The 19,992-nt window shown below is 46.5% G+C and overlaps 2 protein-coding genes across 2 annotated transcripts; both read left to right on the top strand.

Moving 5' to 3' along the window:
* Nucleotides 1-1,269: 1,269 nt before the first annotated feature.
* On the top strand, nt 1,270-2,241 carry LOC131916973 (olfactory receptor 11L1). Its single transcript, XM_059270638.1, has one exon. It carries the CDS (start codon nt 1,270-1,272, stop codon nt 2,239-2,241), a length of 972 nt encoding a protein of 323 aa, XP_059126621.1.
* A 12,320-nt stretch (nt 2,242-14,561) lies between these two features.
* On the top strand, nt 14,562-18,831 carry LOC131916972 (protein RoBo-1-like). The gene is made up of 5 exons (XM_059270637.1): nt 14,562-14,634; nt 14,824-14,937; nt 15,322-15,474; nt 16,466-16,597; nt 18,635-18,831. Exons 1-5 carry the CDS (start codon nt 14,562-14,564, stop codon nt 18,829-18,831), a joined length of 669 nt encoding a protein of 222 aa, XP_059126620.1.
* Nucleotides 18,832-19,992: the final 1,161 nt, after the last annotated feature.

Raw genomic sequence — 19,992 nt, 5'->3', positions numbered from 1 at the left:
ATGTGTTGTTATGAACCAGAACTCTCATCCCTGCTCACCTCCCTCATCGTTCAGACAGCTTGCCTCCTTCTTAAGTGTGTGTGCTACTTCCTATGTGTCTTTTCCTTCTGTCTTTGGATCTGAGAGTTCAGTTTTTCACCAACGCCAAAGAAATGGGACTCGATCTCTTCCCAGGATTTGACATATCCTTTCAGCTTGTTCCTTTAAATGTGGGTACAAGCTGGGTGTGGCAGTAGGTACCTGTGATTTCAGTGCACGACTGGTTGAGGCAAGCAGATGATGAATTCTAGGCCAGCCTGGACTACCTAGTGAGACCCTGTGCCCCTAAATTAAAAATAGAAACCCAAATAATCAAAATATGTTTGTGTAGTGGAAAGCTGGAATTAACACATTCGTCCCTCTGAAAACCTGCATCTGATGTTAATTGTCAATTTGATATCGAGATCATCAAACGGAGAAGCCTGTGGGCATGTCTGGGAGGGAGTGTCTGGATTAGGTCAGCTAGGTGAGAGGACTCCCTGACTGACAGCATTGCCCGTGATCGGGAGTCTTGGACTAAATGAAAAGGAGAAAGCTTGGCAGGGAGCTCAGCCCCCTGTCCCCATCTCTCCTTCTTGATTGTGGATACAATGGTACCAGCTGCCTCATGTTCCTACTGCCATGCCCTCCATACCATGCCCTCCCCACCATGCCCTCCCCACCATACCTGTCATGCCTTCCCCACCATGCCCACCCTACCATGCCCTCCACATCATGCCTACCATGCCCTCCCCACCATGCCCTCTGCACCATGCCCTCCCCATCATGCCTGTCATGCCTTCCCCACCATGCCCTCCCCACCATGCCCATCCCACCATGCCCTCTCCACCATGCCCTCCACACCATGCCCACCCCACCATGCCCTCCACACCATGCCCTCCACACCATGCCCTCCACACCATTCCCACCCCACCATGCCCTCTCCACTATTCCTTCCATACCATGCCCTCCACACCATGCCCACCCCACCATGCCCTCTCCACTATTCCTTCCATACCATGCCCTCTACACCATGCCCTTCCCACCATGCCCTCCCTATCTGCAAACTGTGAGCCGACATAAACCCTTCCTTCCAGAAGTTGCATTTTGTCCGACAAGTAACCAACACACTATATAATAGTTTCAAAGTACTAAAAGACTAACTTCGGGCATTCCAGACAACAAAAGTTATAAATGCTTTATGCCTTGTATATACCATGTTTTTCAAAATGTGTTCTGCCTTCACAGAAAATGGAACCCCAAAACCTGTCCAAGGTCACTGAATTTCAGCTCTTAGGATTCCAGAACCTTCTTGGGTGGCAGTCCCTCCTCTTTGCCATTTTCCTGTGCTTCTATCTCCTCACCATCACAGGCAACATGGTGATCATCGTAGTGGTGAGTGAGGACCCACGCCTGCGCTCTCCCATGTACACTTTCCTCCAACATCTGTCCTTCCTGGAGATCTGGTACACGTCTACCACTGTGCCCCTGCTGCTGGCCAACCTGGCCTCCTGGGGCCACACGCTGTCCTTCCCCGCCTGCATGGCCCAGCTCTACTTCTTTGTGTTCTTTGGTGCTACCGAATGTTTCCTCCTTGCCGCAATGGCTTATGACCGGTACCTGGCCATCTGCAGCCCACTCCACTACTCCCTGCTCATGAGTCCTGATAACTGTGTCGCTCTGGTCACAGTCTCCTGGGTGACCGGGGTGGGCACCGGCTTCCTGCCTTCCCTGATGATTTCTAAGTTGGACTTCTGTGGGCCCAACCGCATCAACCATTTCTTCTGCGACCTCCCTCCGTTAATGCAGCTGTCCTGCTCCAGTGTCTATGTGACGGAGATGGCCATCTTTGTCTTGTCCATCGCTGTGCTATGCATCTGTTTCCTTCTAACCCTCCTGTCCTACGTTTTCATAGTGTCCTCCATTCTGAGAATCCCTTCCACCTCCGGCAGGATGAAGACGTTTTCTACATGTGGCTCCCACCTGGCCGTGGTCACCATCTACTATGGGACGATGATCTCCATGTACGTGCGCCCAAATGCACACCTGTCACCAGAAATCAACAAGGTCATTTCGGTCTTCTACACTGTGGTCACTCCACTGCTGAACCCAGTTATCTACAGCCTGAGGAACAAAGACTTCAAGGAGGCACTTAGAAAAGTCATGAGAATTAAGTGCGGTGTCTACAGAGCCAAAGTGAAAGGGCGTGGCCTCGCTCCCTAGGGACCCCTGCACACACAGTGCTTCCCGGCTCTGCACTGGGCTTTGTTTCTCACTCATGCAGCCCGGGTGCAGAAGTTTCTCTAAGGCGCTATCAGACTGGCTTTTTAGACACAAAGTCTGGTGTTATTCAGTAGCTGTACGAAGAAAGAACGCATAGAGACAAAGGTTTGAAATGTCCTCGCAGTGAGAAAGGATAAGTAAGAACTAGGCAGTGCCAAGCATTTCTTTTTTATATGACTCAGAATTTTTTTTATATATATTTTGCAATACAGTTCAGTTCTATATATCAGCCACAGATTCCCTTGTTCTCCCCCCCTCCCGCCCCCCCTCACCTTCCTCCCAGCCTACCCCCTATTCCCACCTCCTCCAGGGCAAAGCCTCCCCCTCGGACTGAGATCAACCTGGTAGACTCAGTCCAGGCAGGTCCAGTCCCCTCCTCCCAGGCCGAGCCAAGCGACCCTACATAGGCCCCAGGTTTCAAACAGCCGACTCATGCAATGAGCACAGGACCCGGTCCCACTGCCTGGATGCCTCCCAAACAGATCAAGCCAATCAACTGTCTCACCCGTTCAGAGGGCCTGATCCAGTTGGTGACCCCTCAGCCATTGGTTCATAGTTCATGTGTTTCCATTCGTTTGGCTATTTGTCCCTGTGCTTTATCCAGCCTTAGTCTCAACAATTCTTGCTCATATAAACCCTCCTCTTTCTCGCTAATTGGACTCCCAGAGCTCCACCCGGGGCCTAGCCATGGATCTCTGCATCCAGATCCCTCAGTCATTGGATAGGGTTTCTAGCACAATAATTAGGGTGTTTGGCCATCCTATCACCAGAGTAGGTCAGTTTGGGCTGTCTCTCGACTATTGCCAACAATGACTCAGAATTTTAAGGTGTTTTGATTAATGACAATCTAGAAAAGAAAGAAACAAAGAAAAAGATGCGAAGGGGGACAGAAGAGTTACAAAACTTTATGTCTTGGGATTCACATCTTTACTCCCTTTCCCGTTTTCTTAATTCAGATGAAACTTAGGAGATCTGGGTTAGTCTTGGCCAGTGATCCGTTCATTAATCCTGTAGATATTGTTAATCCCTTGACCTGTACCAGGTCTGTGTTACTGTCGGACAGGATACACAAAAAGGTCAGGGAAGGAAGACATTTCCTTAATGGATGCTCTGCTCTGGAAGAAGAGAAATGCATTAAAAAAACACACACACACAAAGAAACTCTTGACTTGAGTTTGCTAGAGATGACCACTGGGAAACAATCAAACAAGCTGGTACTGGAGATGGAAAAGGGATCAGCACATGGGCTTAGAACAGCGAGGTTCACAGGGCTTCAACCTCCACTTCCAGATGAGAAGACCAAGAGGAGCAGCCAGGCAGAGGACAGGCACTGAGGACAGAAGAAGGCATGGAAGAACCCACAAGTCCAGACAAGCATTTGGAGAGGGGGCAGGGCTCGACTGTACAGGTTCAAAGCCCAGCAGAATTTTAAAATTCTGTCTAAATGATCACTGAAGGGTAGCATATATGCAACTGAATGGTAAACTTTACATTTAAAAATCTCAGTGATGTTAGCAAAAGAGAACCCACAGAACTGTTAGGGCCACTGCAGCAGCTCCTGACAGGGAGGAAACTGGCTTGATTTTAGGTTTAATAATAGGACCCACCAAAGGAAGTATGCTGGTGGAGAATGTGCACAAGAGAACCAAGTGGAGAAAAGGCCATGAAGGAGCTTCAGAACATGAAACATAAAGGAAAAGTAAACCTAGCCTAGAAACAGAACTGAAGCATCCACAGGGGTGTGTGTGTGGGGGGGGGGGCGACTCCTGAAATTCCTGCGCAGACTCCTTGTAGGGATGGGAGTGGCTGTCGGCTGGCAGAAGGATGGAGTTTTTGTTAAGCATCTCAGAACAGACACTGCTGCTGTTTCTCTGCGGGGTGGTAGCCTCGTTGTGGGCAGGGTGACTGTGGAGGAGGGAATGAGTGGTAGGAACCACAGGCAGGGACATCGGTGAACAGTTGTCCTGAGAAATGTGTTTTAGAAAGGCGAGAAAAGTGTGTCTTGCTGGAGGGACACTTGTATTTTTGTAAATCGTAAGGTTTTAAGCATCTGGGTACATCCAAACACTTGTGGGGTAGGTCAGTTAGTACATAAAAATATAAGTGATTACTGGAAGTGCTAACCAGAGCCCAAGATACAGCAAATGTGGACTGTGGGCAAATGTGGACATGCCAACACACAGCGGGAAATGCTTTATTTACTGTAGGATGTGTGGTGGGAGTGAGAGGTCATTTCAACACCATTTTATGGAAATGGAGAGGGGATTTGCTTATTTTTCTGGAAAGAGATCAGTAAAAAGCAGTGGATATGAATTTGAAGAACGTGGAGACAGCATGTAAGAGGAAGAGGGCCGGCAGATGGGCAATTATCCCTCTTGAGGGAGAGTGAGCTATGTGCTAAGACAAAATCAGGTTAAAGAAACTGTTTTCCAAGGGACTGGAATTAGTGAGCAGAGTATCCTAAATGAAGCATTAAACAGCATGGGCTATAATGTGAAGTGACCTAGAGGACACAGGTGTTAATGGTTTCACAGGGCACGGTTTATACTCGGCTTTCACTAGGCAAAGTGGTTGGGTGTGTGATTCTGAAGACAGGCCCCCTGAGCAGGAAGCCTGAGCTGCAGCAGGTTCTGGACTATTGGACTCTCCCAACACAAGCACTCTGATGAGGCTGCCTTTCTTCTCCGACAGGGGACCACACCAAGGAAAACAGCAGTGTCCCCAGACTGTGCAGAGGTGTGCTTAAGGGGACTGACATTTAGCCCAATCCTCAGTTCCCTTCATCAGACTGTGTTGCAGGGTTGAAGCAGCCAATATCACCCTTTAATTTTTTTTTTAGATTATTTTATTTTATGTGTGTGAATATTTCACCTGTATGTATGTAGGTGTGCCACATGTGTGCCTAGTAGCTATGGAGGTTAGAAGAAGGCATCAGATTCCCTAGAACTGGAGTTATGGATGGTTGTGAGACACCATGTGAATGCTGGGAACCAAACATGGGCCCTTTGTAAAAACAACAGATGTTCTTAAATATGGAACCATCTCTCCAGCACTCCATTATCACATTAAAAAATACTATTTCTTTTCATTGTGCATATATTGTCTTTTTTTATGCTCTGTTTTTTGAGACAGTGTCTCACTATGTAGCCTTGGCTGGCCTTGAACTTGCTTTGTAGACTAGGCTGGCCTTGAACTCAAAGAGATCTGCCTTCCTCTGTCTCTGAGTCCTGGGATTAAAGGTGTACCCTGCCTGTGTTATCTTTTTAAAGGAACAATTTCAGAAATCTGGTTGTTTTTCTGGTCATAGAAATGTTGGGGAGACTAGTTCAGAACCTTGGACAAAGCCCATCTACTACCATGAAGGACTTCTTTGTACACCAACATGCATCTACTGTCTAAACTCAACCATGTAAACTATCCATTGTGTTATAAAATAAAACACAGTTAATTTATTAATATATGATTATCTGTGATTTTTGGTCAATATTCTATCTTACCAACAGTTAAATGATAAATGGAGAAACTGGCTTTGAACTGCCAATCAATCAACCTTTCTACTCTCATGAAAACCACAGAAAACACAACATCATTTCCCCATGGATTGGCTGATTGATTTTTTTTATATATATAGACAAGATCTCATGTTGTATTTCAAGGTCTGGAACTTACTATATATCCCAGGCTGGCCTTAAATTCTGACCACTCCTATGAAGATGTCAACCTGAGAGAGGGCTCAGCTCTTTCCAAAGGGAAGTTTTTACTGTTCCCTTTCCCCACAGTGTTCTTAGGCCCCCAGCATACCACTTTTGCTTCATATCAATGTCTTACTACCTCTAGTGGACATTTCCTGTCCACATAACTTCGTGGATCTTGCGGTCATCTCTGTGGTTTGTTATTCTTCCGGCCCCACATGAGAAAAAAAAATCCTCTACAATATTCTCTGTTGAAATCTTTGGGGGGGGGGAGCCTGATTTTGATTAAAATTCTACTTACTTCTGTAAATATCAACTCACACTTACTCTTAAATAAAAAATCCAGCCTCACATCAAGGGCACAGTTTGTACTGAACACTGACAACATGTGGATACAGAAAATGTGACAATTTAATAACAGTTGTTACTGGAACCATCAAAAATATATCTGTAAAAAATTACACTGCAATTATGGAAGAGGTGGAGGGGAGCCAGTGTCTGAGGTGTATTCCCAAGGAACATTCTGATCAAGTAGCAATTACATGATCCTCTCAGCAATCTCAGTGAGATCATGACATGGAAAGAAGTTTCTTTATTTTGGGCTCCCTGTTCTTATACATAAATGAAGACTTTTTATAAAGATTTAAACACAATCAGTTTGAATGGCTGGGATGAGTTGACTGATCAAATAATAAATTAGAAGTCTACTAAATATTCTCCAGCTTAGAACGAAGATAGGCTATGATGTGTGTATGTGTGCATGCATGTGTGTGCTTGTGTGTGTCTGTGTGCACTCACACACACACTTACGAATGGAAGTCTGTCTCTTGTGGTCCTTTGTACTTCTCAAGGTGAAAAGTGAGTGCCTGGGAGAGGCTCCTCCAGGCGTTGGACAGAATGGAGAACCAGCAGGGTTTGTTGCATGCCTGCTAGAGAGAGATTTTTAACCAGAAAAGACTTTCTGCAAACCACATAATGAATAGGGTAAACGCCTGATGCCTTCGTACTGAAGAAATAGATGTTTCCATAGCCTTACAAACAGAGTTCATATCTGTTTTTCAGATGCATGATTGGCATAAATTGTTAGCAAAAATGCCAAACTGTCCATCTGCAAGTGATCAAAAAGCTTAAGCTGATGTCTTAATATGTTATTATTCTATTTCTTTTACAGAATTTCTTAAGGCATTCAGCACACCAGCATGTTCTGTTCTCTGAGTACCTACTTTTCACCCCCATCTCTTCCCCTGTCCCTGCCCTGCCACTCCCATCAGTCCCCTTTGCTCCTCAAAGTTTTCAGTTTTACTTTCCTGTCATTTGCACATATATCATTTTATTTAAGTACCTATAAAGATTAGGAAAAACAAATGAGAGAAAAGTGAGGCCTGTCTGATATTGACTTAATTTGCTGAGTACAGCATTACTACTTTGGTCTTTATGGCTGAAAACATTGTGTGGACAAGGGTGGTGTTTTTCTTTATCCTTGAACTCAAGTTTTTACAGAGGATCTGCTGTTAGTGAGCAAAACCAACACCTTCTAGAGTATAATTGGTCCCTGCCTTGCATGTCTTTCAGTTTCTGAGAGCAAAGGGTGGTTCAACACAAATCTGTAGATAAGTGTCCCATGTTTGTGTCAATGCTGATGTGAAGGGAGCTGGAAGACAAAGATTAGGTGATTCGGGCAAGTGGCCTTTATCCCAGAACTCCCACTTGGCCTGATCTCCTGTGCGCAGCTGGCCAGCTCTGGATCTGCCCCCATGGTCTCCTCTCACAGTGTACCTACCCACCCATGCCCAGGTACAGAAGCCACTTACTTCACCTATGGTGGTGAAGGCCATCCTCCCTTTCCTTTTGCCTATCTCTGGTGGCTCAGAGATACTTACAAACACTTGTGACGTGACTGCCCTCATTCTGCCTGGCTCAGGGACTTCTTGTGGGGGGAGGTGGACATGATGTCCTTCTTGGGAAGGACTGTGCTGTGTCTCCTGCACTTTGGAGTCTTCTACTGGAGACCCCCACGGGGAGGTTTTAGTACAGAGGCCCTGTGTCTCAGCCTTCTCTGTACTTTCTAGCAGCCTTTCCCCTGGAACACTCCAGGCTCCCCACCTTGCCTCCAAGGGCTTGTATCAGCTGGTGCAGTAGAATTCTTCTTGATTATAAGCTTAGTCAATGATGGGCAGTGGATGGGACTCCTGGGTTCCCTCTCCTGTCGGTGGATGTCTCTCTGCCCAGGGTGAGAAAGGACCCTCCCTCATGCCTCCTGGTATGATTCCTCAGCAGGAGACTTCCTACTCAGTTTCCCACCTCTGTCCTCTCATTTCCGTTCTTCAAGAAGAAGGTGTGTTCCCATTCATTGCTGCCTAACAGGGAAGGCACATAGTAAGTGCTAAATAAATGATCTTAGGACAGCCATCACTCTGAGACCTTCAGCAAGCCAGGCATCATTTGCTGTAAGTGTTTTCCTATAACTTGTGTAAGCCTCACAACCACCCATGAAGGACTCGATGCTTTTGAGGAGACCGAGTCACAGAAAACCCGAATCACTGTGTGAAGGTCCCACCACAGAACTAGGAAGTAAACCCTGATTGTCTGAGTCAAGAGATCCTCATGCTGGGGGGCCAGGTGTTCTCTGGACCCTTAAAACTGTGTACTCGGAGGGTTGTCAGCAAGACTCTCACTCAGGCTTTCTCCCCATCAGCCGGGAGCAGACACAGAGCTTCTAGAACAAACCTCTGTGCCTCCAAGGCATCCCAGGTGATTCCAGAAAACTAACCTGAAGAAGCCACCTCAGCTGCTCCAACCCTCTTCTTGTCTTATCACACATGTCCCCAGCCTGCTTGGACTTCCATGCTGAGGACCTGGCAGGGCCTCTTGCTCCACACTGCTGGGTCCTCTCTGCTTCCCCCAATGCTTCTTTGGAGGCTGTCCTCACCAAAGGAGCAGGGGGCCCATCAGTGACGTTGACTAGAGAGCAAAAGTCAGCAAATAAAGGGAAAAGTGAGAGCTGAAGCAAAGAAGAGGAGTGGGGAGGCTCCATCCCAGGGCCTAAGCCCTAACTAACTTCATCTTACTTGATAGCGCCGTGGCCACCCATGGAGTAACATCATGTCTAGTACCATGGGGCACTGAAGGATAAGTTCCCAAGGTCAGAGGAACCTTCCACAGCCCCTCACTCCCCCTGTGTGCAACCAATGATAGCCAGGCATAGAGGTGATCAGGCAGGGCCCGGGGGTGCTTCCCCTAAGTTTGCCTACTGTGGTCAGTGCCTCTCCAAGACACCAGATAAAAAAGGTCACCAAGAAGGAAGGAAAGTAAGAGGATAACCAGGTCACAGAGCCCTCAGCTAGGGACTCCCTCTGGCTGAGCAGTACACAATGACCACTTGGACAACAAGTACAAGGTGGAGATGTTTACACAAATGTGAATCTGTCGTCACTGACGCCCTTCACCTGCCTGCACTTGGTGTTTTTAGAAACCACACCTGTTTGTTGGTTTTTTTTTTTCTCCCTGCTCTGGAAATGTCCTCTGGGGATAGGAGCTAGGCCCCTGTTGAAGCCAAAGGATGGAGTCAGGTGAGGATCCTGGATGGAGAACTCTACTGTCTTTGCAGCTCATTCCAAATGGACTGCGTCACCAACATTCTGCTCTCTTTTTCCTTCCCCACTCCATTCCTCAGGACCCACTGTCTACTAGGGGTGCTGATGGGTCACAGACTCCAGACACACAGAGAATATCTGCAATGGACTCCAGTCTTCAGCAGGCGTGGCTGTGGTGTCCTGAGCTCCCCTCTTCTTGCTCAAGCTGCTATAGACTCATGGCCCAGGCACCACATTACTCTAACCAGAGAGGACCATTGGAGAGGAGAAGAGCCCACCCCAGCATGCTGTTCCTCAGGACCTGCACTGGCCAGAGTCCTACCTACAATTCAAAGCTCCCAGGTCACAAGACGATACCACAACATGCCCTAATAAGAGGATTGTCATCTCCACACAGCTGAACTTCTAAAGCAACTGCCCTGTGGGGTGCTGTTAGTCTGGTGGGCAGCCTGCACCTGAGCCCTAGAGCATTCCAGGGTCAGTCTCATCAGAAAGCAGATACTCTACAGGAAGTGCTGCCCGGTCTTTCAGAGGAGAACATACATGGAGTCAGTTGGAGATAGAACTGTGAGTCCTCAGTGAGCTCAGGACCCACTGTGATCCTCACTAAGAGTGGGCTCAGGTCTTCTCCCTACTTTACAGGTGGGAGAGTGGAGAAAGGCCGAGTTGTGGGTGATGTTAAAGGGAAAAGATTATTCGGCGTGGCTGGAGATGGTAAGACTCCACGCAAGGGAGGCAAGGTGGAGTCAAGTGTCTTGCTGCAGCTGAAAGAGAGTCAGTGCGTTCTAAGTCCAGCACAGCCAAGGGGACTTTAGAGCAGATGCGCAGGTCCGAGGATGGGAACTCCAGTGCTAAAGGGGAATTCTGGGTTGCCAACTCAACAGGACTCTTGCTGAAACCGGCTGGGTGATGAGACTTATCGCCTAGGTGTCTTCATCGGGTTTATTTTCTACTCCAATTAAAGAATTACAAGGTGGGAAAGGTCTCGGCTACAGTAGGCAGCAACAGGTGTCAAGTTTTATTGAAAGTGAAGAAGTTCACACAGCAAGGCACGCGGAGAGAAAGACTCCTTGAGGAGTACAGAGGGGACTATGTCCACCCACCCACACCGCCATATGCAAGGTTGGGGATTGTAAGTGTTTTGAGGGGCCTGGGAGGGGTCTCCTTCCCCTACTTTTGGGCTGGTCAATGTAAACAAAGAAAGAAGGGCTCAAAGACCCACAGCTCAGGACCAGCCTTGAACCAGTCACCTGGAAGGGAGCCCTGATAGAGAAAAGCCCGCTAGGCTGTTGTCTCCGGATAGGAAGGGGAGGAAAAGGCCAGAAGCTCGCCATCTTCATTATCTGTCCTGGTCCCTCTCTATCCCTGTCTGTCTGTCAGGGGTCTGTCTGGCTCCTGATCCTTCCAAACCTCACCTCAGCTGTGGAGGAGAATGAAGCGTCCATCAGCAATGAAGAGCTCTGGGTCTGAGCCAGATTATGGATGAGATGGATGGCTTGTTTCATTTCTTTTGCTGTGACAAATACACCCTGACAAAAACCAGCATAGGAAAGGAAAGGGCTTTTGTTTTGTTTTTCTTATAATTCCAAGTTACGGGTCCATCTCTGAGGGGAAGCCATGGTGAGAAATCAAGCTAGTCACATCACATCCCCAACCACGGAAAAGAAAGAATAAATTCACCCTTACCTGCTTGCTTCTTCTGTTCAGCTGGGCGTCTCAATGTTTATACTGTTCAGGACCCAATGGCTAGGAAATGGCTCCTCTCACATTGGGCTGGGTCTTCCTATGTCAGCTCCCTTCACAGATAGAGCCCCTCACAGACATAGCCCCTCACAGACAGCGCTCCTCACAGGCATGCCCACAGGCCCATCTGACATTGATAATTCTGCATGAAAACTCTCTTCCCAGGAGATTCTAGGTTGTGTTGTATTGGTAATTAAAGCTAACCGGCCCAACTGGGCTCCATACTAACAAACGTGGCAGCATTAACTGTGAGAGCCTCAATGAGAAGAGAGCTCTGGGGAGCCAGAGTTGTATGACGGAGAACAGCACAGTCGCCTGGAGAGCAGGCAGCTTGGGTCCCTCTCAGGACTGCGCCCAGGAGCCAGACAGCTACCCTCTCCTGAGAAGTCTCTTTATCTGGGATATCAGGCAGAATGTCATTTCTGGGCCCAAGAATGACACAAAACTGAGAGCCCTTAATGGAGCAAGTGGGAACCAAATGAAGCTTAATGTGTGTGTGATACATGTCAGACAGAGTGAAGCCTCTAGTTTTTTTTTTCTTTTCCTTTCTTTTTTTCAAGACAGGGTTTCTCTTTGTAGCTTTGGAACCTGTCTTAGAACTCGCTCTGTGGACCAAGCTGGCCTCAAATTCACAAAGATCCACCTGCCTCTGCCTCCAGCGTGCTGGGACTGAAAGTGAGCACCACCATTGGCTGTCCCTGCCTCTAGGTTTGTTTCTATGCATCATATCTACTCTTCTTTGGGCCCAAGAGTGTATCTATAAGAGGGGAAAGATATCCTGGCAGTCCAGAACCAAGGACTACCACAAAGACACACTGCACAACAAACCTCACACAAGAGTTTTATTGGGACGGACACAGGAGGGTAGCTGCCTCTGCCGGGGCGAGAAGCAGGGGAAACTGAGCAGAAGGCAGGCTTTCTATAGGGTTTCTTGTGAGGGGTGGCAGAGCTTTCCAGGGTGGCCTGGGATGGGTGGGATTCTACGGCCTGAGCCTGGGGCAAACTCAGGGATTGGTGAGATTTTGTTCTCAGGGATGGGTGGGATTCTTTTCCTTGGCCCTGGTCTTGGGGTCAAGTCAGTGTGTTCTTTCCTTGACCCTATTACCTGCCCTACAGTATCTATCCTAGAAGCTCTGTCATATGCCAGGAAACACTCTCTGAGACCTGAGCTTGGGAACAGAAAGTTGTCAGAGTTGTGGTGTTTGGTAGATGGGGCCATGCTCCATTCTCCATGGATGAGCGGCAGTGGCTGCAGTTTGCTGCTGTTCTGCTTAGCAGTGTCCAGGCCAGCACGTCACTCAGCATGTAACTTGGAAGTCTGGCCTTTTGGCTCATAGCCTATTTTCAGTAACCATCTTTATCTCTATTCTCCTCAGTTAATTGGGAACTCACAGTAAAGTACTGGTTACATAAAGTGGGGTTTATTAAGCTGAATCAATAAGAAACCATAAAGTACAGTCTTTGGCTATGACTTTGACCCTGGGAGAGGGGGCAAGGACAAGTGTGATAGCATGGGGGTGTGTGGGAGTTGGGGACACATTATGAAATGCCACAAGACATGGATACTGGATTCCTTCTTAGGAAGGCAAGATTCAAACTAACTCTTTGAAAAGGCCTTGGTTATATTTTGGGAGAGTGTACAGCATGTCTTGGCTGCCATCTTATAATCTTGAACAATGGTTCACTCTAACCAGGAACTGAGGTGGGCTTCATTGCTAGGAACCCATGATATCGTCACTCAACATGCCTTGAGAGTGTGGCAAGTCTCTCCCAGCTCATGTTTCTGTGTCTCCTGAAATGTTTTGTCAACTTACATTGAACAATAGGAACACATTCGCCACCATTTCAGGCCTGTGTAGAAATTCCAGGCAAGTCTCTGCCAATTTCTGTGACCATCAGGGTGTCCTTTCTCATCCCTTCATCTCTGTGACCATTAGGGTGTCCTTTCTCATCCCTTCTACACTCCAGCCTCTGAGGCATATACACATCCCTTTTCCTTCCCTGTAACCCACACCTTCTTCAACTCTCTGTGTACTGGTTTCTCAAGGGAGTGTCCCTCTGCCCTTGGTCCCTGAATTTTGAGAGAACATGCCCAAGGGCTGGATAATTAGAGGAGGCTAGAGGAAGACTGACCCCTCTCGCTTAACCTTTCTCCCCACTGCAAATAAGAAGGCTGGTGAGCTATGCCCTAACAAGAGGCTGGTGTAAAAATAGACGGAAAAAGTGAATTGTAGAGGAACACACCCAGTTCCCTCTAGGTAGAGAAATAAATAGATCCCAGTGTCCAACTCTGGGGAAAAAAAATGAAGGATTGGAAGAGGGAATACTAGGAACTTGCCCCAAGGAAAGTTGGAGGATGATTGCTACATGCTGTGGGCCAGCCTCCTATCCTTTTTAACTTTTGAGTGTTTCAAACTTTTCTGTAGCTCACCTCGGGCACAGAGGCATTATAACCTGCCCCACCCCTTCCCTGCCAACTGGAAGCCCAAGAAGTGTTGTTCTCAGTTTCTCTTTCTCTCTCTAGAAGACCAGGAAGTTTAGTGCACTTGGCTTCATGTCAAGATACTATTACAGTGCCTTAATTGCCAGGCACCACTCCGCTGGGCTATAAAAGTCAACGGTAGTGAGGGCAGAGAAAGTATTCCTTTCTTCCTTTCTCTGGTGAGATCACTGGCTGTCCTCTCCATCTCAAGGCAGTCCTTTCAGAAGAGCAGGACTACTTCTTGGTGAGCATTTCCAGTGTGGGCTCTGATGAAGGCCAGCTGTTAGGGGGAAGGTGACTTGGGATATGGTGTATCTTTAGTTAAGGGGCAGATTGCTCTTGAGCACCATGGCCCAGAACTTTCTAGCACATAGAGAGCCTCCACCTGCTCTCCAGAGGAGTCATTTCTTCACTCAGCCATTTCAGCTGTGGAAGGAGAGCTAGTGCTCTCTAGACCCTTGCAAGAAGAATCCCGGGAAGGAAGACCCCTCCCCACCCCCCGTGCCTTGATAGAGGATATGGTATCTTTTCCAGTTTTTATCATTCCAAATGGCCACATCTAGCATAAAGTCAGTGTTTGATAAATTTTGGCTTTCAGAAAGAATGAGTGAATGAACAATGAATGATTGAATGCCTACTTGGACAAACAACACAGGCTGGTGTGTGGATTGCTGAATTACAGGTCTGAACCCCATAGCTCTGACCCCACTGTCCTCTCTTGCATCTCATGCAGTGTTCACAGAAGTCACCATGGCCTGGTCCTGCAGCCTGAAGAGCTTCCTCACAGTCTTTGTCTTTACCATCTTCGCTGTCGGCTCTGTGGGTAAGAGTAAACGTGGTATTCCTTTCTCCTAAAGAAGCAGGAGGTGAGCAGTCAGAGCCTTGGGGAGGTCACCAACCACATGAGACTCTGGTGGTCTGTCTAGCCTCTCATGGCTTCTTGGCTCCTAGGAAACATCAACTACAAGGCTCTGGGCTTACCTTTTAAATGATGTACATTTCCTCCTTGCAGAGAGTTACCAGTGTACATCATCTTCATGTACAAGTGAGTCATGTCCTTCGACCACAGATGTTTGTACAGCCACTAAAGGCTGCTTCAACCAAATGCAGAAATTTGATACACCGTGTAAGTCAACCCTCACACCTTGAACATCGTCCAGGTTATCTTCCTTCCTTTCCAGGATGAGACTGAGAGCCTGGGGTTCTGGGAGGTCATGGAGACGAAGCATGCGCTTGTTGTAGGGCCTAGATTCTACATGGTGAGGACCATTCGGGTGTGACTCCGTTCTTACTTTCACAGTGTCGGGGATCAAACTCGGGGCATCACGCATGCTAAGCAAGTACTCTACCACCGATCACCATCTTTGGTCCCTCTGTTAGTTCCTTCTCTGAAACAGACCACTGCAAAAGGACTCTTAGAGAAGAGCAGTGCTCAAGGCAGAGGGGATGAAGGGACAGGTTCTTTACCACTAGCTAAGAAAAATTTACTGGGTGGTTCAATTTTCTGCAGCTACAGCTACAGACCAAGTGTTGAAGCAAAAAGGGTGTTTCACAGACACATGCAGTGACCTGACATTCTCAGCGACACTGGGGGATAAACGGAGATTTAGCTATGAGAACAAGTGCTGCACAACTGAGAAATGCAACCAAGAAGACATAACTCGTGAGTATAGTTCCTGTCTGTGCCCCGCCACCTGCTCAGGGCTCCTCTGCCTTTCCAGGGGTCCATCTCTCTGCTGATGGGCTGCAGCCCTGATACTTGCCTTCCATTTTTGCTTGAAGTTTTCATTTGTAAAGGTCTGGGTTGGATACAAGCCCCTCTCTTGAGTATGTGTGTACACACTTGCATACACAGACTGAGTGACAGCTGGGCAGCAGTAATTGGTCCTGGGTCTATTCTCTAAGTAGGTTCAATGAATCTATAGGTTTAAATGCTTTGCTCTGCCTCTCCTGTTGAGAGAATTTCCTCATCTATTTTATTCCTCATCTTGGATTTTTTTTTTTTTTTTTTTTTGGTTTTTCGAGACAGGGTTTCTCTGTGTAGCTTTGCGCCTTTCCTGGGACTCACTTGGTAGCCCAGGCTGGCCTCGAACTCACAGAGATCCGCCTGGCTCTGCTTCCCAAGTGCTGGGATTAAAGGCGTGCGCCACCACCGCCCGGCCTCATCTCGGATTTTTGTGTTGTTGAGATGGAGTCTTGCATGCATCCAGGCTTGAGTTGTATTACTAGAATCAAGCAATCCTCCTGCCTCAGCCTCCAAAGTTGGAGTAGCTGGGAGTACAGATGTATGTGAACATACCTGGCTCATTCCTCACTCTATGAACAGCATCCTTTTAGAAAACAGATTATCTCTTCTCTAATTATCTAGGCCTTTTTCTTCAGGGCAGGGAACAGAGCAGCTGATGAAGGTGAGGACCGCATGGATTTCTATGCCGTCCTTCCCTGCTCTCACACACCAGTGCCTTTCTCCTACGCCTCCTTCCAGCTCATCTTGGCTGCAATGCTTTTTGGTAGAATCATGAAAAAAAAAAAAAACACCAAAAAACAAAACAAAACAAAAAAAAACCCTCATTTCGAATGAGTAGTGGATAGACACATTCTCACTAATTCTTCTGCCTATTCCCCAAGATGAAAACTTTTCTCTCTTCATTCAGCATCTTCGTCTTCTGAACCCAATGGTGTGGAATGTACTGCCTGCTACAGTGAGAAAGAGAAGTCGTGCTCCTCAGTTACTACCCTGAAGTGCACAGGGAATGAGAAAAAATGTATCGAGGTTACTGGCATGGGTATGAGTATTTCCTCAAACATTTTTATGTATATATCTTATTTTCTTCTTCTTATTGTCTATTTAAGGTATGAGTGTTCTTCAAGGGTATAGTGCACCCATCATTTACTTTTGTGGATCTGAAGCTTAGCAGCTGAAAATAGCAAACATTCATTACATCCCAGTTTCTGCAGGTCTATCTAGAATCTGAGCCCAACACTGCCACTGATTCTGGCTCAGAGTGTCTCCCAGGACTGTGTGCAGCTGTCAGCCAGGGCTGTGGTCCTTCAGATGAAGGATCTGCTTTCTAGTTCACTTATAATTTTGGTGGTGTCAATTCCTCTTCATGCGGTGGCCTCATGACATATCAGCTGACTTCCCTCCAAGCTAATGATGAGACAGAGAGGCACAGACTGACAAGGGGAGCTGTAGGTTTTAATAAACTAATCTCTGAAGTAACATATAATTTCTGCTCCTATTTGTTTTCTTAAATCTTTTAAATTAAAACTTTATTATGAAGAACTTACAAATAAAAAACATCATGTAGTGAGATTAGCCAGTTCCAAAGATTACACAGTTCAATGACCTTCTATACAGTTACAGTAGCCATCCTGAAGCTGTGGAGATTTAGATTGACTTTTACACTTTCACTATCAACTATAGCTGTCTGCACTTATCCACCATATGCACACATACACACACACATACACACACACACACACACACACACACACACACACACACAAAACCGGAAACAACAACAAAATCCAGGACAAAATCAAAACTAGAAAAGCAATTTGCTCCATATCCTGTCATGGCTCGTGTGTCCATTACCTGTATCCCATCCTTTCTTATCACCTAATGCTATAGACCCCTCTCAAGAGTCTTATCTCGTCCCTCTTATCCATTGTATCTTGTTGACCCCACAGACCAATCCTGATATGACCTCAGTGGGTCTTACAGAAGGCCACTCTGTCAGGAGTTGGAGTGAGTTGGGGGAGGGGGTCATCTTAGAAGCTGTTTTCCACACAGAGCAAAGGGCAATGTGGGGCCAAGCGTTTGGTTATCTCTCCAAGGTCTGGAGCAGGCATTTGTTGGCAGTTGAAGAAAGGATGTGTGTGTGTGTTTGGAGGGGGTAATGGAAAGACAAACAAGTGTTTGCACCTTCCTTGCTGTGATGGCCTGTAATGGGACCTTGGCTCACTGGCAGCACAGAAGGTGATTTCTTTCCTGGATGTCACATAGTTAAGCTCTTGAGTTTTTCCTAGTGTCACTGTGAGTTTAGTAAGTTTTATAATTTTCCAGCGTGAGAGGAGATATATGTTTGTTGTGTAGGGTGCACACATCATTCAGGTAAGAATTAGAAAAACATCTGTGGGGTTTGCTCTGTGTGCCTAGAGGGAAACAGTGGTGACTCTTTTCTGATCAACATGTGAAATGTTTCATGGAATTGTGGGACTGAGAACTTGAAGGCAAGCCAGACCTTATATTTGGAAGCATTCTTAAGGAGGGTCTAGGGTGAGTAGGGGAGAGGACTTTTGTCTAGATGAGTTGAGATGAGTGAGGATATTGGGATGTCACACAGAATAGGGGGGTGGAATGAAGCCATCCACAGCAGGACAGCCTTCTACTTCAATTTTCCATGGGAAATATAGAGATACGTTCCTACAGTATTAGCCTCCCATGGAACTCAGGGACCTTGGGGGAAGGATTCTAGTTTGAGGGGATCGGCAGCATTTCTATTTTCCGTAGCTGAGTTGGGATGGAGCACAGACACAATTTAAAATTGAGCCAAACCTGTGAGATCCTTCAGCTGGTGTCCTTCCTGAATATATTAAGTTCATCTCTTGTCCCGAAAGCGTTCTGACCCCCAGTGTTGTTATTCATGCCTTAAACTGAGGCTCAGCTGATGGTGCACAGAGCTTTCTTCATGTTTATCACCGGAACAGAGACTCCTTGTTTAAGATCATTCTGGGCACATTTCTTTCTGGAGGGGATTTGGGTGATGAGGAGAAATAAGAGGAGAGTGAGAATGCTAACTCCTGGATCTTTCTTTTAGATTTAAAATCTTCCAATTTAAGGCTGTATGGGAAAGGCTGCGCAACTGAAAACACCTGCAATCTGAAAATGGATGTCCTCAGTGGCGTACAAATCCAAGCCTCATGCATCTCAGCTGTTTCAAACAATGGAAACCGTGCCCTCAAATCCATTTCATCAGCTCCCATTATTCTGCTCCTGCTGAAAGTCCTGCTTTGATCATCTAGGAACTGGCAATCTCACAATCCTATGCATATGGACCCATTGGCAAGTTTGGATGACTATTTCCAAAACACGGAGCAAATAAAAACTAGTGATTACTTCTTGGTTCTTTATGTGAAAACTTATACCAACTTTTGTCTTATCAGGAAATATACAGAGATGACATTTCCCCTCTTCTCTTTACTATATAGTACTAGAAGTCCTAGTCAGAGTGATTAGGCAAATCAAATCAGTAATTAAATAAATTTAAAACTGAAAGAAAGAATAAAGGCAAAAAAAGGAAGAAAGGAAGGGAAGGAAATGTATTCATATTGGAGAGAAATTTGTAAAACCACTAGAAGAAAACATTTGTGTGTATGTATATGCATGTGTGTGCGCAGATATATACATGTATGTATGTAATGCTGGAGACAGCCCTGGACTTCATGCTTTCAGGGAAGTATGGCACCGCTGAGACACATTTCTAGACCAAGGAAAACACTTTTTGGCATTAGCCTAAGTGTTGGTTCTTAGTCAGGGTTTCTAATAACTTGTGTAGGAAAGGGTTTATTTCAGCTTATAACTCAGACCACACACTTCATTGCTCTTTCTTAATTTGAATAAAAAGAGTTAACCAAAATGTGCTTGTTGGTTTTTTGTTGTTGTTGTTGTTGTTTATTTTTTTTGTCAACTTGACACAAACCTAGACATATCTGGAGAAAGAGAATTTCAACAAAGAATTGTCTCCATCAGATTGACCTGTAGGCGAGTCTGTGGAGTCATTTTCTTGAGTAATAATTGATGTGGGAGGGCCCAGTTAACTGAGGACAGTACCACCTCTGGGCAGGTTGTTATGGGTGATATAAGGAAGCAAGCTGAGCAAGCCACAGAGAGAAAGTCAGTAAGTAATGTTCTTCTGCTTAAGTTCCTGCCTCTAAGTTCCTGCTTAAGTTCTTGCTCTGACTTCCCTCAATGGGGTGTGGCCCTGAGGAACCAAGTGTTCTCTGAACTCTTAACACCATGCACTGGGGCTAGCCTCCCAGCTGGTTCAGCATCATTCTCAGGAAAGAAGGACCAACATTACTGCCAGGAATTAGACATGCAGCTTTCCAGAAACAAGTCCCTATACCTCAAAGGCATTCTAGATCATTTCAGGAAGGGCTAAGCCAAACTGACCCA

Source organism: Peromyscus eremicus, chromosome 8a (assembly GCF_949786415.1).
Source record: "Peromyscus eremicus chromosome 8a, PerEre_H2_v1, whole genome shotgun sequence".
NCBI classification, from domain to species: domain Eukaryota; kingdom Metazoa; phylum Chordata; class Mammalia; order Rodentia; family Cricetidae; genus Peromyscus; species Peromyscus eremicus.
This window is presented reverse-complemented; position numbering and strand designations above follow the sequence as displayed.